Here is a 13,524-nt window from a genome sequence, read left to right as displayed (position 1 = left end):
AGTGGGTTGCTTCACCTGTTGGATTTCTACTGGTCAAGCAACTGAATGATTTAAAAAGATGCAAAGGTGGTGCTCCGGGAGACCTCCCTGCATTCCTCATTCTTGGCCTTGTGCACTCTACATGCACACACCACCCCTGTTCCATTATCGGTTTTACATTCCCAGCATTTGGGCAAATCATTTAAGTTTGCCGCCAATTAGTCCAAGCCACATTTCCCCAAAGGGACCTGCTGCTGTCTTATTAAAGCTAATTGGAAGAGAGCTTCTGGCGGCTGAAGGTAGCCTGTTAACCCCTGGCTGTCTGATTCTTTGTTAAAAGTTTATTGGGCCCTCTCCTCACCTCAACCCAGCAACTGGGGTGAGGAACATTTTTCAGCCTGAGGGTTGCATTCCCTGTTAACCAGACCTCTGGAGTTGCCCCATTTTCTGCCCCCAAATCATCTCTAGATAAGGTGATCTAAAATTTATTTCCCCAAATATTCTACACTGGAATTCAACTCCCACAACACATGCAAGTGGTTGGTGGGGCCAAAGTGGGCATGGCCACCACACACAACTCTCTCTCTCTCTCTCTCTCTCTCTCTCTCTCTCTCTCACACACACACACACACACGCTATTATAAATATATTTTAAGCCTAACCCATGTGTAGGCAAACTAAGGCCCAGGGGCTAGATCTGGCCCAATCGCCTTCTAATTCCGGCCCGTGGACAGTCTGGGAATCAGGGTATTTTTACATGAGTAGAGTGTGTGTTTTTATTTAAAATGCATCTCTGGGTTATTTGTGGGGCATAGGAATTTGTTCATATTTTTTTAAAAAAATATAGTCCAGCTCCCTACAAGGTCTGAGGGACAGTGGACCTGCCCCCTGCTGAAAAAGTTTGCTGACCCCTGGCCTAACCTTTTCCTCCCCAGCTGTGATGCTTCTGCAAACCCCTCCATGCTCCGTAGTATTTTTGAAAAAAATTCTCCTAATGGATCCAGTAGAATACTTTTTCAAGCCTAAAACCTGCACAGGGTGTCAGGCAGCACAAGGAGGAGGCAATGCAGGCTAGATAGAGGCCACCCCCGGGGGCCACGTTGGCTTGTGGGTCACTGGTTCCCCACCCCTGCAAAACAAGGTTGTGGATACAGCTTTGTTAAGTTAGTGGAGTAGGAATGGATTTCTACTCTGCAACTGCCTACCCACAGGAATTTCAGCTGTGTGACCTTCAGTGATTCATTTCGAAGAAGAGGTCTTCTGGACCCAGTTTGTTTGGATGAGAACTGGAATGACCGGTCTTGCTTCCTGATCTGTGCAAACCGTTTGTGGAGAATTGGCACTTTGGGTAAGTATGTGCTCATATAAGTACTTTTTCATGAAAACGCCATGGCTAAATTCTAGTACTAGGGGATTTAGTTATTAGGGTTTTACTCTCCACCACAAATCAATGTGTAATTGGAAAAGCTTTGCAAAAATAAAGAATGTCTTTAAATTTGCCTGAATTCAAGTCCCTCTGATTTCCACAAGTGAAACAGATGCTTAACTCTCTCCCACTGAAATCACTGGGCCTTAAGAGTTCTTTTGGCTGGATTGTGCCTAGCCAAAGTTGTCATCCTAAACAGGTTTACTAAGAAACAATCCCGGTTCAGCTCAGTGGGATTCACTTCTGAATAATCATACTTATGATTAGGCTGCACACTTCCACAGAACTCAGACCATACAGAATACAGTGAATATTACCTACAGATACACCTGTATGGGATCTGGCTGCACCTCATTGGAATGAAAAGAAAGCTTGCCAACTTCTTGAACGGCCGCTGCTTTTTTGTGCTTTAAACAACAGCCTGATCTCCTGAGGTTAGCAGATGAAAATGCCATGTAAAGCTTCACCTGCTAACTCCCACCTCTCCAGCTCCTGTCTGGGTGCTGTTAGGGGTGGTCATATGGGGCACAGGCTCCAGATCTTTTCCTGTGTGCCCCAAGTGTTTCGCGTGTGTGTAAGGGTGGTGAACTGGCAGTGGTGATCTGAATCATTGCATAGAATATTAATTTGGGGAAATAAATTGAAGATCACCTTATCTAGAGATGATTTTGGGGCACAAAATGGGGCAACGGAAAGAAAATTGAATTATAACAGGATCCGTTGGGAAATTAATTGGGGCAAATGAATGGAAAAGGAACTGGTTTGGGGGTAGAGTGCAAAATAACCGAAGAAGAATTAATTTGGGGCGATTTGGATGGGAAATCAGTTGCCTTGCCTTCTGTGACATTTAGATTCTAAATTCGCACCCACAATACAAATTAGCATATTCAAATTTTCTGCAAATTCTGCCTATGGACATAGGTCTCAAATCTTTTAAGTACCTGGGAATGGCTCTGGCTGCTGTTCAATTGAGAAAATCAGCCAAACCAGCTATTTCCTGGGCATAACAGCGTATGAGCAGCCTTGGTGGAACAAACCAAAGGCATATGTAGTCCAAATCCTGCTTCTTACAGCAGGCCACCAGATGCCCTTGGGAAGGAAGCCCACCAACAGGATATGAGCACAATAGCTTTCTCTAGCTGCTAAACCCCTGCAAGTGGCAATTCAGAGGCAGGCTGCCTCTGACCCTGGAGGTAGCATATCACAACTCAGCCAGTAAAACACGAAACTCTTAATCTCAGGGTCGTGAGTTTGAGCCTCATATTGGGCAAAAGATTCCTGCATTACATGGGGTGGACTGGATGACGCTTGGGGTCCCTTCCAACTCTACAATTCTATGATCTACTTTGCATCCTCACCTTCCACAAGTTTACCCACTCCCCTTGATAAGCTGGCAATGCTACCAGAAAGAAGTATGGCACAAGATCTATCAGTAGCCAAGCATGCTCTCAGTCAATTAGGAAATCTCCATCAGTTAATCATATGAGTTTCAACTGGTTAAAGCTGCATGAAGCAACATTATGAAGGGCAAAGGTACTGCATACGGTGCAGCAGTAGAGTGGTCACAGAGTGGAAGTGCATTCACACACCCCCCACTACAAAAAGAGAGTTGCATAAAACTGAAGAGGCTAATTTATAGGTTCAATTAGAAATAATTACTATAATTTAAATAGAAACATGATATGTCTCACCATAGTGGGGAATAAGAGTATAACCAGGTGATCCGTTGTGTGTGCCTACTTAGTCAGTTGCCCAGGTGCTGTCCACTACTGATGGTGCTAACCACTTTGAGCCCCTCTCCTAGTCTCCCTTCTTGCAGTTATTTAAACAGAACGTGGACGGAATGGCTCTTCAAGTAGTGACTGACTGATAAATATTCCCCTGCTAGCAGATTGCAAGGTGGGGAAATCGCTGCTTGTCTTGATACAACCTTGATCTAGGATGGGGACCTGTAGCACTCCAGATGTTGTTTGACTTCCAGCTGGAGTCTCAGAAGATTTTGAGGGCACTAGGTTGGAGAAGGTGGACTTAGGAGAACATTCTCCAAATGTTCTGTCAAGTTTTTCAATAGACCAACTGTTGAACAACTGCAGGAGGACAGTCCACCAGTGACACTGGGTATCCAAACATGATTTTATTGTGCATTCATAATGATTAGTGCTTATGATGGAATGGGAGCAGTTGTACACAAAATCCCACTATGAGAAGATGTGCAGATGGCCCAGTGTAAACTAATTCAAAAGCAAAACAGAACAAAACCACAGTCCAGTATGGATGGTCCATCAACTCAGTTCATCCCAAGCTACCTAAAACTGTCGGTTCAGAGGTTGCAGCCCAATACCCACTGACCTAGGAAGGGTCCCATTGAACTGAATGGGTCTTGCTTCTGAATGAAAATGTAAATGACTGCACTGTAAGGCAACAATCCTATGTATCCTTACTAAGAATAAACTGTGCTTACTAGGCTTGCTCCAAAGTAAAAAACATGCAGAATTGGGCTGTATGCTTCCCACCAAAGTGGACAGCTTCATGTCTTCCTGTGTTCCATGGACTGCTTTAATGTGGGGAATTAGCACAGGGGCCAGGACCTGACCTCTTCCTTTTGCACAGAGGCCCCAATCCAAATCACACACACACAATTATTTCTGAGTACAAAAAAAATTGTTGGAAGCTCCAAACACGGAATTCCTACATAAATCTAGCTGGGTAGTTAGTCGCAATGGACTTTAGCTGGACTTTGGCTATGGTTGCCAGTTCAGCAGGGGAAAAAAGGACTGACATGCTCTTCTGCCTTTAATAACAGCTATAGAAACCAGCAAGTGAAACACCTGACAACATGGAAATTATCATTATTTATATATTTGAGTCATTTTTACCCACCGTTTAAAAATAGAAAATTTTATCTCAATGTGACTCCCAATATTAGAACACAACAAGAATACAACCAGAGAGTTAAATATAAAAAAATGTATATAAAGCAGCATTTACTCATTAAAAACCACACAGAAGAAAAAAGCTATCAAAACCCACCTAAAGAGATTTATACTTGTCAATGCGTATGGATCAAACTGTTACCAAAGGTGCTGTAACAAAGAGCAGTAAAGATGTTGGCAAACCTGACTGGTGATTGTAAGGCGATAAACAAAATATTGTGTAGAAGATTTTGGGCTATTAATTTATGGCAGAAACACATGCAACCCAAACCTAAGCCTTATTACTTAGAGATAACACCCACTGAACCGATTCCCAAGTAAATCTGCATAGGAGGACCACTGCCTTAATTTGCATGATGAGTTATTTATTTCAAGCTTCTAGGAGTCTCTGTGAGAAAAAGGATTCTAAATATTCTAAACATGAAACACCGTGATGCGTATTTTTACACTGTTGGCAGGGAAACACTTGGAGTAAAAAGTACACACACTTCAGGGGGGGTGGTTTTTCCCCCAGAGATGGTCACTTCCAGTTGGGTTGCCATGTTTGTTTTTAACTCACTCTGCTGCTGTGCCTAGAACAGCCACCCAGCATGCAAAACCACAGCAGATGCAAGCTTTTCCAGTTGTGGAGCAAAATTAAAGATGTTGTTGGATTACAGCTCCCATCAGCACCAGCCAGCATGGCCAGTGGCCACGGGAGCTGTCGTCTAACAACACCTGGAGGGCCACATGTTCCCTATCACTGAGCCAAGTGGCGGGGAGCATGTTATGGGGCATAGATGGGCAGGTTGCTGCAAAAGGCATAAGATCACCAGGATCAGTCACAGGAAAAAGTCAGGACTCTTTCCTAGGAGGGGGTAATAATGCACTCCTCAATAACACTGGGAGGGGGACATCTGCAGAACTGATGACCAACAGCCCTCTGGAGCGCATACCCCAGAATTCCTTAGGACCTGTAGGGAAAAGACAAGTTCTGTGCATGCACACACACCAGTCCCCACCCAAACCCTTTAGTCCGTTCGTTGCTGGGAGTGGGGTTGAATTAAAACCCAGGCTGGCCCTTTGTCGAACTTAAGAGAGTATCACAGCCGAGAGTAAATTGCAGCCGCTTGAATACAACCCAGGAGACCAGAAGGCTGCGCTCCCTTCCTAGACAACATCCATATTGTTCCCAAAGAGAACATCTCCCGACTTGAATAAGAACAAATGCTCCCCCGCTCCCCGAGCCGGCTGTTAGTAGCTACTCACCTCCCCGCTTCTCCCTGCTGCCACTGGCGAAGAGCTGCTCCCCGCTGCCTCCTGCATGCATCCACCTGTCTCTCGCAGCCTTTCCCTGCTTCTGCTGTTGTAGAAAGATGCTTGCCAGGATCTGACGATGCAGCCTTAAACGAGCGGGGTGGGTACCAGCTGTCTCTCTCAGCAGTGGCAGCACAGCATCCCCTTCTGGAAATCACAGCTGGGGCGGAGGCAAGGGAAAGCCCAACTGTTGGACGGTGCTACTCTGAGCTGTGCTGTTCAGATGCAGCTGCTGCTCCGGTTAAGAAAACACTGGGTGCGTGCATACACACACACACCTGTCCCCACCCTGCAGTGTTGCTTCCATCTCAGCATGCAAATCATCAATTGCCTTTTTTGCCCAGTGGGGATATCAGCTCTCGTTGTCTGGGTACCAGACTGGAACACAGAATCATACAGCGTCAGGTTGGAAGGATGGGACACCAGAGATCCTCTAGTCCACCCCCCTGCAATGCCAGAATCACAGCTAAAGAACCCTTGACAGGTGATCATCCAGCTTCTGTTTAAAAAATAGCAATGAAGGAAAGTCCAACACCTTCTTTACTGCAGGAGTGGTAAATCCTGTGGCTCTCCAGCTGTTGCTGGGACTACATTTCTCACCAGTAGTCAAGCTGGCTGCAGAGGCTGATGGGAGCTGCAAATGCAAAACATCTGCAGGGCACTAGATTAGCTTTCCCTGATATACGGATGACCATATCACCTTATTAAATAAATGCTAGCTCATCAAATAAAGCTTAAGGATGCATTACATATATAGATCACCATAAACCGGTACAGTTCTTAGTTAAATCTCTTATTCTTTTCTGGTGTTTTATTCCTCTGGACACGTATTTTAAGTACACTTAATTAGTTGACTTAATTGACAGTTAAAACCCCGTATCAGTCATTTTTATTGTTTATGTGGAGAATTATCCAGAATTTCTGGTTTAATATGCTAGCTGTTTGCCATAACAAACATTGACTGACTGAGACATAGATCAGCTCCTGATCGGTAGACTGTTTTGCTTCCTTAATATTTATAAAAATGTTTATATTTTGCTATTAATAATAATAATAATAATGAGGAGGAGTCGTCGCAACAATTATAAATAAATTCATGCAATAAAAACCAGTGCTTTTTTCTGGGGGTACCCAAGGGCACTGACACTCTTTTTCTCCCTTTCAAATGTTAAAAGTGTGGCACTTACTGTAACAACTTCATGGTGAGCACCGGGCACTTATTTTAAAAAGTATCAGAAAGTTAGAATCGGAGCTCAGCCAGTTGTTATGGAAATATGGTACATGTTCTTTAATTGCCTGCATAAACCTGATGGAATAAAAAAGTTTAGCAGGCATTTAAAAGAAATGGAAAGCACCTACTGAATCTCTATTGGCAGAGTGTTCCACAAGACACTGCCACTGACAGTCACTGCCAACTGGGCTGGGCGTGCCAGTTTTCCAGTGGGGGTGGAAAACTAGCCTGTTCTTGTGACTTTATCAGAAACTTTGTCTGCAAGAATATCACGAGCTGAAGCTTTCCAAACACAAAAAGAAATGTTAACACCCAGTAACATCTAGAATCATAGAATCATAGAATTGGAAGAGACCACAAGGGCCAACGCCCTGCCAAGCAGGAAACACCATCAGAGCACTCCTGACATATGGTTGTCAAGCCTCTGCTTAAAGACCTCCAAAGAAGGAGACTCCACCACACTCCTTGGCAGCAAATTCTACTGTCGAACAGCTCTTACTGTCAGGAAGTTCTTCCTAATGTTTAGGTGGAATCTTCTTTCTTGTAGTTTGGATCCATTGCTCCGTGTCCACTTCTCTCGAGCAGCAGAAAACAACCTTTCTCCCTCTTCTATGTGATATCCTTTTATATATTTGAACATGGCTATCATATCACCCCTTAACCTCCTCTTCTCCAGGCTAAACATGCCCAGCTCCCTTAGCCGTTCCTCATAAGGCATCGTTTCCAGGCCTTTGACCATTTTGGTTGCCCTCCTCTGGACACGTTCCAGTTTGCCAGGGTCCTTCTTGAACTGTGGTGCCCAGAACTGGACACAGTACTCCAGGTGAGGTCTGACCAGAGCAGAATACAGTGGCACTATTACTTCCCTTGATCTAGATGCTATACTCCTATTGATGCAGCCCAGAATCTGTCATTACCTGCTATGAAGCACACAACTAGAGTCACCAGTTGAAACGTTGGCAACTCCAAATCTAAGCCAGGTTGATAAATACCATTTGAATTTAAACTTTATTGTTGTAGACCCAGAAGGGATTCTCAAGGGTCATCTAGCTCAACTCGCTGCGATGCAGGAATCTCGGCTAAAGCATCCCTGATACATGGTCATCCAACCTCTGATTAAAAGCCTCTAATGATCCTAGGGCCGTCCTCCACCTAGGGAGTCTGTTCCACTGTCAAAACAGCTTTCACCCTGAAAAAGTTCTTCCTAGGGTTTAATCAATATTTGAATGTTTAATCAAAGTCTCCTTTCCTGGGTTTTCAAGGATGCTGTGCTTACTCAGAAAACATTCCTTAGAGCTAAGCCCCTTTTAAGAAGAGAGGAGTGGAGCCCTGCAGGCCATCTTTCAGTTCCCCATAGGTCTCCTTGTCCACAATGTGACCGGGGATCAATTAATTAATTCCTCACAGCTGGCCCAGCTGCAAATCCCTCAATTCCGGCCAGACTTTGTTCTGCCCTTCCTGTATGGGCCAGAAGGAGAAACTATTAACTATTTGTGTGTGTTTTTAGCGCCCTTGCCAAAACCATGCATGAGCAGGATATTCCTTTCCTGGATAATGCTTTATGAAGATTCCATTCTGATCATAACATACATTTGTCTTACTGAACGAACCTGCTTCTAGTCAAAGCAGCTATGAGAAAGAAATAAAAACAGCACATTATTTACTTTTTAAAAACTTATTTTAGGAAATAAAAATGTACAAAAACATTGAACGTGGCTGCACAATATATGCCACAAGAGTTTGAAAGTTAGATACAAGATGCAAACAGGCGCTCCAACCTCTAATCAGCAAGAAACTCCAGGGATTCCTGTGCTTCCTCAGGATTCAGTTTCCTTGGAATAGTCAACAGAGACCATGGAGTCTTTTGGATATATCGTTTCAGTTACACATATATACAGCCTGTATGGACGGGCTCGCAGAATTAACATCCCAGCAGATCTTGCTTCCCCATTGGTTTTCCAAGGGAGCTGAACAGGGCCATCTTTACCCTGGGCTGCAAGGGGTGCAGGGCACCCAGGCGCCAAATTCCGGGGAGGGCCAGGCGCCCGCTGCTGAAGCCGCCTAAGCTCTTAACTATCTACCCGTTATGAAATAATTAATTTTGATCAAGCTAGAAAAACAAAATACATATATACCTAGGTATATATACCTAGGTAATGTTGTTGTTGTTGTTTAGTCATCTAGTCGTGTCCGACTCTCCGTGACCCCATGGACCAGAGCATGCCAGGCACTCCTGTCTTCCACTGCCTCCCGCAGTTTGGTCAAACTCATGTTGGTAGCTTCGAGAACACTGTCCAACCATCTCGTTCTCTGTTGTCCCCTTCTCCTTGTGCCCTCAATCTTTCCCAACATCAGGGTCTTTTCCAGGGAGTCTTCTCTTCTCATGAGGTGGCCAAAGTTTGGAGCCTCAGCTTCAGGATATGTCCTTCCAGTGAGTACTCAGGGCTGATTTCCTTTAGAATGGATAGGTTTGATCTTCTTGCAGTCCATGGGACTCTCAAGAATATATACCTAGGTAAGATATACCTATATACCTAGTAGTAAATACCTAGGTAATACCTAGGTAGTACTGAAATGTATACCTACTGTTTCACTAAAGGACTTTCGACTTTGTGCGCTCATTTACCAAAGACACAGTGCTTGTCATTTACAATGGTGGCGATTGTCAGAGTCAACGATGGCACCTATCATTCACAATGGTGGCGCTTGTCAGACTTGGGGGCTCTGGGCAGATCTTTGTACCCTGGCAGCGCATATGCTAAAGACTCCCTTGAAGCCGAAAGTCTGGCATAGAGCAGACATGCCTGTGTGTCTGGAAATCTGAGCCTCACTCCAAAAGCTCAGACACACAACTCTCATGTACCCAGCCACCACGGCCTATCGTTCCCCTTCCAAGGAGGGTGTGGCATCTAGCAAAGAGAGGTGGAAAAAGGCCTACCCACTTGCCCTGATAGTAACATCTGGAGGAATACAAGTACTCTGCAACTATTTTAAACTTCAGTCTTACAGTCTTACAGACTCTGCTCAGCTCTGCTCAGTGAGCAGAAGAAGCAAAAGCAGTAGGTCCTTTGCCTCAGGCTGCAAAATGTCATGGGCCAGCTCTTCTAACATATATAAAGAAAAAAGAAAAAGAAAAAACCTAGACTGTTCTGTAGGCCTAAAGTTCCAGAGAATCTTAGATCTTTTTCAATCTCTTGATTCAAATCATTCTTTTAAAGCACTCAACCTTGAGAGAAGCTGGATCTTTGCCACTTCCTAGCAGTGATCACTGTCAGTTGGTTCTCTGCAAAAGGAACGGAATGGCTTTAACAGGATTAGCCTTCTGAGGCATGTCTTAAGAGGATTCAAGGAGGGCTTCCTTGATAGGCTTGACTCCAAAGCCCATCAACGATCTGTGAACTGATCTGGAGTGTTTGAAGAGCTGGTGATGCAGGTGGCTAAAAGGTAGGTCTGGATGCTGCCTCTGGACAGATGGCATACATGTGTTAATTTATGGGTCCCCTTTGACGCACATGGATGAACATACTTAATGAAAGGGGTGGAGAAATGTTAGCATGCTGCATAATATTATTTACACTAGGAGTCTCTCAGCTTCATACCGAGAGCAACTGAGATAGTAGAACTGAGGTTCCCTCTGCAATTTTTATTGGGGAGGGGGAGTTAACCTAGATCTTTACCCTCCCAGGTTCTACCAAAGCTTCCAATGGCAGCCATTTCAAGCTCCAAAGTGAAGCCTGAAGCACCTGTTTGGTCTCAGACATGAACAGATCTCCTGCATAGTGTCAACTTGTGACATTTTGGAGGTGCACTGGCAGACAAATGGGGGCGGTCTGACCAGGTGCCATCCCAGGGGGTGTGCTCACCACTTGCCGCATACGCCCCGGGACGCACGACACTTTCCACGAACCCCCATGCATGCCATGCCCCCTGGGACGCGTGTGCATCTAATAAATTCCATTTTAGTTCCTTTCTAGCAGGAGTGCGAAACTTTCAGCCCAACTTACCCTGCCAGGCCATTTCCCCAAAACCATGGTCACATGTTACACCACATGTGTGGGGAAAAGAAAGCATGGCTGCTAAAGACATGGCTGATAAACAAGGAGTCCAACCCTGCTTTGGGTGTGCCCGCTAGTTTGCATTTGGCCACAAATGTATCCCTGCCTTTCCAGAATGAGTTCTGCCCAGGCCGCTAAGCAGGGTTGGAAACTTTTCATAGCCTGCAGGTTGGGACCAAAGGTAGACTAGGACCTACTGGCAGATCTCTGGACATTTTGCAGTGGCAACAAAAATATCATTTCCCTTGCATACCAAATCAGACTGTTGAAGCATGGACTAACTAGGAGTCTAGGAGTTCAACAAACTACTGGTGCTGAAAATAAATTCTGAGTCTCAGAATGTGCTCACAGACCACCTAATAATTTTACTTTTTGCTTTGGTTGGTAGATCTTGTGGTTCTGTCACAGGATCATGCTGGTCAGTAATCACACAGTTCAAAGATGGAGTTGATTCTTTATTAGCAAAAACACAATCTCCACAGACTTGATTGAGTGTCAGGCCTAATGAGCAGAGCAGCACATTTCCTGGCTGGATCTATACTCACTCCTTAAACATTCTTAGAACGATATTTCTGATATTCTAAACATAAAGGAATTCTTTTCTCCATTTCCTTTTCTACATGGTCTACCCACTTATTTGACGGGGAGAATTCTACAGCGCCCTCTGGTGTCACATTTTAATAACTCATTATTGAAGTTTTAAAAGAACATCATATGGCTATAAGCATAACCCCTTTGAAACTCATTTTAAGCATTAAAAACCATGAGTGTAGATGTGTCACCAGTGGACTTCCTCCATGAAAGTGGAGACTGAAAGTCCCTGCCTCCTCTGCCTTTTTCATGCCTCTTCTGGTTCTGGGAGACAAGGGGGAGGGCAGCTTGTTGCAGCAGGAGAGGGAGATACCATGACTCTTCACCAGACTGACTCATCTCTACCTCACGGCCTCCCTCACCTCACCCTCTTGCTTCAACTTCTGCCTCCGATTCTGGACTTCTCTCTGCCACAGACTCTCCCAGCTCACTAAGTGATCCATGCGATGGTCATCTCCAGGCTTGACTACTGTAATTCGCTCTATGTGGGGCTGCCCTTGAAGCTCTCCCAGAAACTCCAGCGGGTACAGAATGCTGCAGCGAGGCTCCTCACGGGGTCTCTGCCATGGGAGCATATTCATCCAGTGCTTTTCAAGCTGCACTGGCTCCCAGTGGAGTACAGGGTCAGATTTAAGGTGCTGCTTTTGACCTTTAAAGCCCTTCACGGCCTAGGACCCTTGTACTTACGGGACCACCTCTCCCGGTATGCCCCACAGAGAGCCTCAAGGTCCATAAATAGCAACACCCTAGTGGTCCCGGGCCCTAAGGAAGTTAGATTAGCTTCAACCAGAGCCAGGGCCTTTTCAACTCTGGCTCCGGTCTGGTGGAATGCTCTGCCTCATGAGACCAGGGCCCTGCAGGATCTGATTTCTTTCCGCAGGACCTGTAAGACAGAGTTGTTCCGCCTGGCCTTTGGCTTGGAGCCAATTTGATTCCCTCCCTCTCTTTCTTTTTTCTTTTCCTTCTCCTGCAAGGAGGCTACATTGTAATATTTTAATGTTTCAATATTTTAATGTTGTATTTTAATTTTGTTTTTAAGTTGTAATCATTCAACTTGTTTTTATTATTGCTTGTAAGCCGCTCTGAGCCCGGCCTTGGCTGGGGAGGGTGGGGTATAAATAAAAATTATTATTAAGTCCTGTGACCTCTTCAGCTTATGAAACCTTTTCCTCCCAGTCTTCTCGCTCTCACCACTCACCGTTGTCCAACCACCACACCCTGACCTTTCTTTCTTTTGTCTCCCTCTGCATCCAAACAGTCCATGACAGGTTCTAGTAAAAAAGAAAAAGTAGATCTGGCAAGCCTGAAGTTTGCCATGCAGCATCAAACATGCTAACACTTCTGTTTGCCCTGTCACTTTCCCCAAGGAAAACCCATGGTTTGCCACTGAATTGGAACAAATGGCAATTGGATTTTCCCTGGATTGCCATTTGATCCAATTTAGCACCAAAGAATGGGTTTTCCAGGGTAAAGCAGCAGGGCAATGCCCAAACTGCTTGGACCCCTGCCTAAACAACATGGGACAAGTAGAAATCCACTTGGACCCATGCTTTCTACACACAGAACAAGCAGAAGTGTGGACGAACCCTATGTTTTGTGCTTTTCCTCAGACCACATTCACACCACACATTTAAAGCACCATGATACCACAATAAACAATCATGGGTTCCCTCAAAGAATTATGGGAGCTGTAGTTTGTTAAGGGTGTTGGAGACCCCTATTCCCTTGAAAGAGCTACAATTCCAAGAGTTCCTTGGAAAGAGGGACTGAACATTAAAGCACCCTGAGACTTGTAGGTCTGGGGGCGGGGAGTGGGATAGAGGACTCCTAACATCCTCTCAGCACCCTTAACTGATGGGAGTTGGAGGGCACTGGCTTGGGGAAGGCTGTTGTAAGCTTCCCCCAGCAAGCCATTATGCTTGATTACATATTAATTATTCCAGTGTGTCGGGAAAATTGTGGTTTCAGCTGTGGTGGCCCTGGAGCTAGCATTTTTGAGTGGGCTCAGCTTTG

The 13,524-nt window shown here is 45.0% G+C and overlaps 1 protein-coding gene across 2 annotated transcripts in view; it reads right to left on the bottom strand.

The window, feature by feature from the left end:
• RIMS3 (regulating synaptic membrane exocytosis 3) overlaps window positions 1–6,094 on the bottom strand; it is a 62,606-nt gene extending 56,512 nt beyond the window's left edge. For both annotated transcript variants that reach the window (XM_083453151.1, XM_083453153.1), the window contains exon 1: window positions 5,587–6,094. In XM_083453151.1, coding sequence (XP_083309277.1) covers window positions 5,587–5,643 — 57 coding nt within the window. In that variant the 5' untranslated portion in view covers window positions 5,644–6,094. The remainder of the gene's footprint in view (window positions 1–5,586) is intronic.
• Window positions 6,095–13,524: the final 7,430 nt, after the last annotated feature.

The sequence above is a fragment of the Podarcis tiliguerta genome, assembly GCF_965153285.1.
Source record: "Podarcis tiliguerta genome assembly, chromosome: 8".
Lineage (NCBI taxonomy): Eukaryota > Metazoa > Chordata > Lepidosauria > Squamata > Lacertidae > Podarcis > Podarcis tiliguerta.
This window is presented reverse-complemented; position numbering and strand designations above follow the sequence as displayed.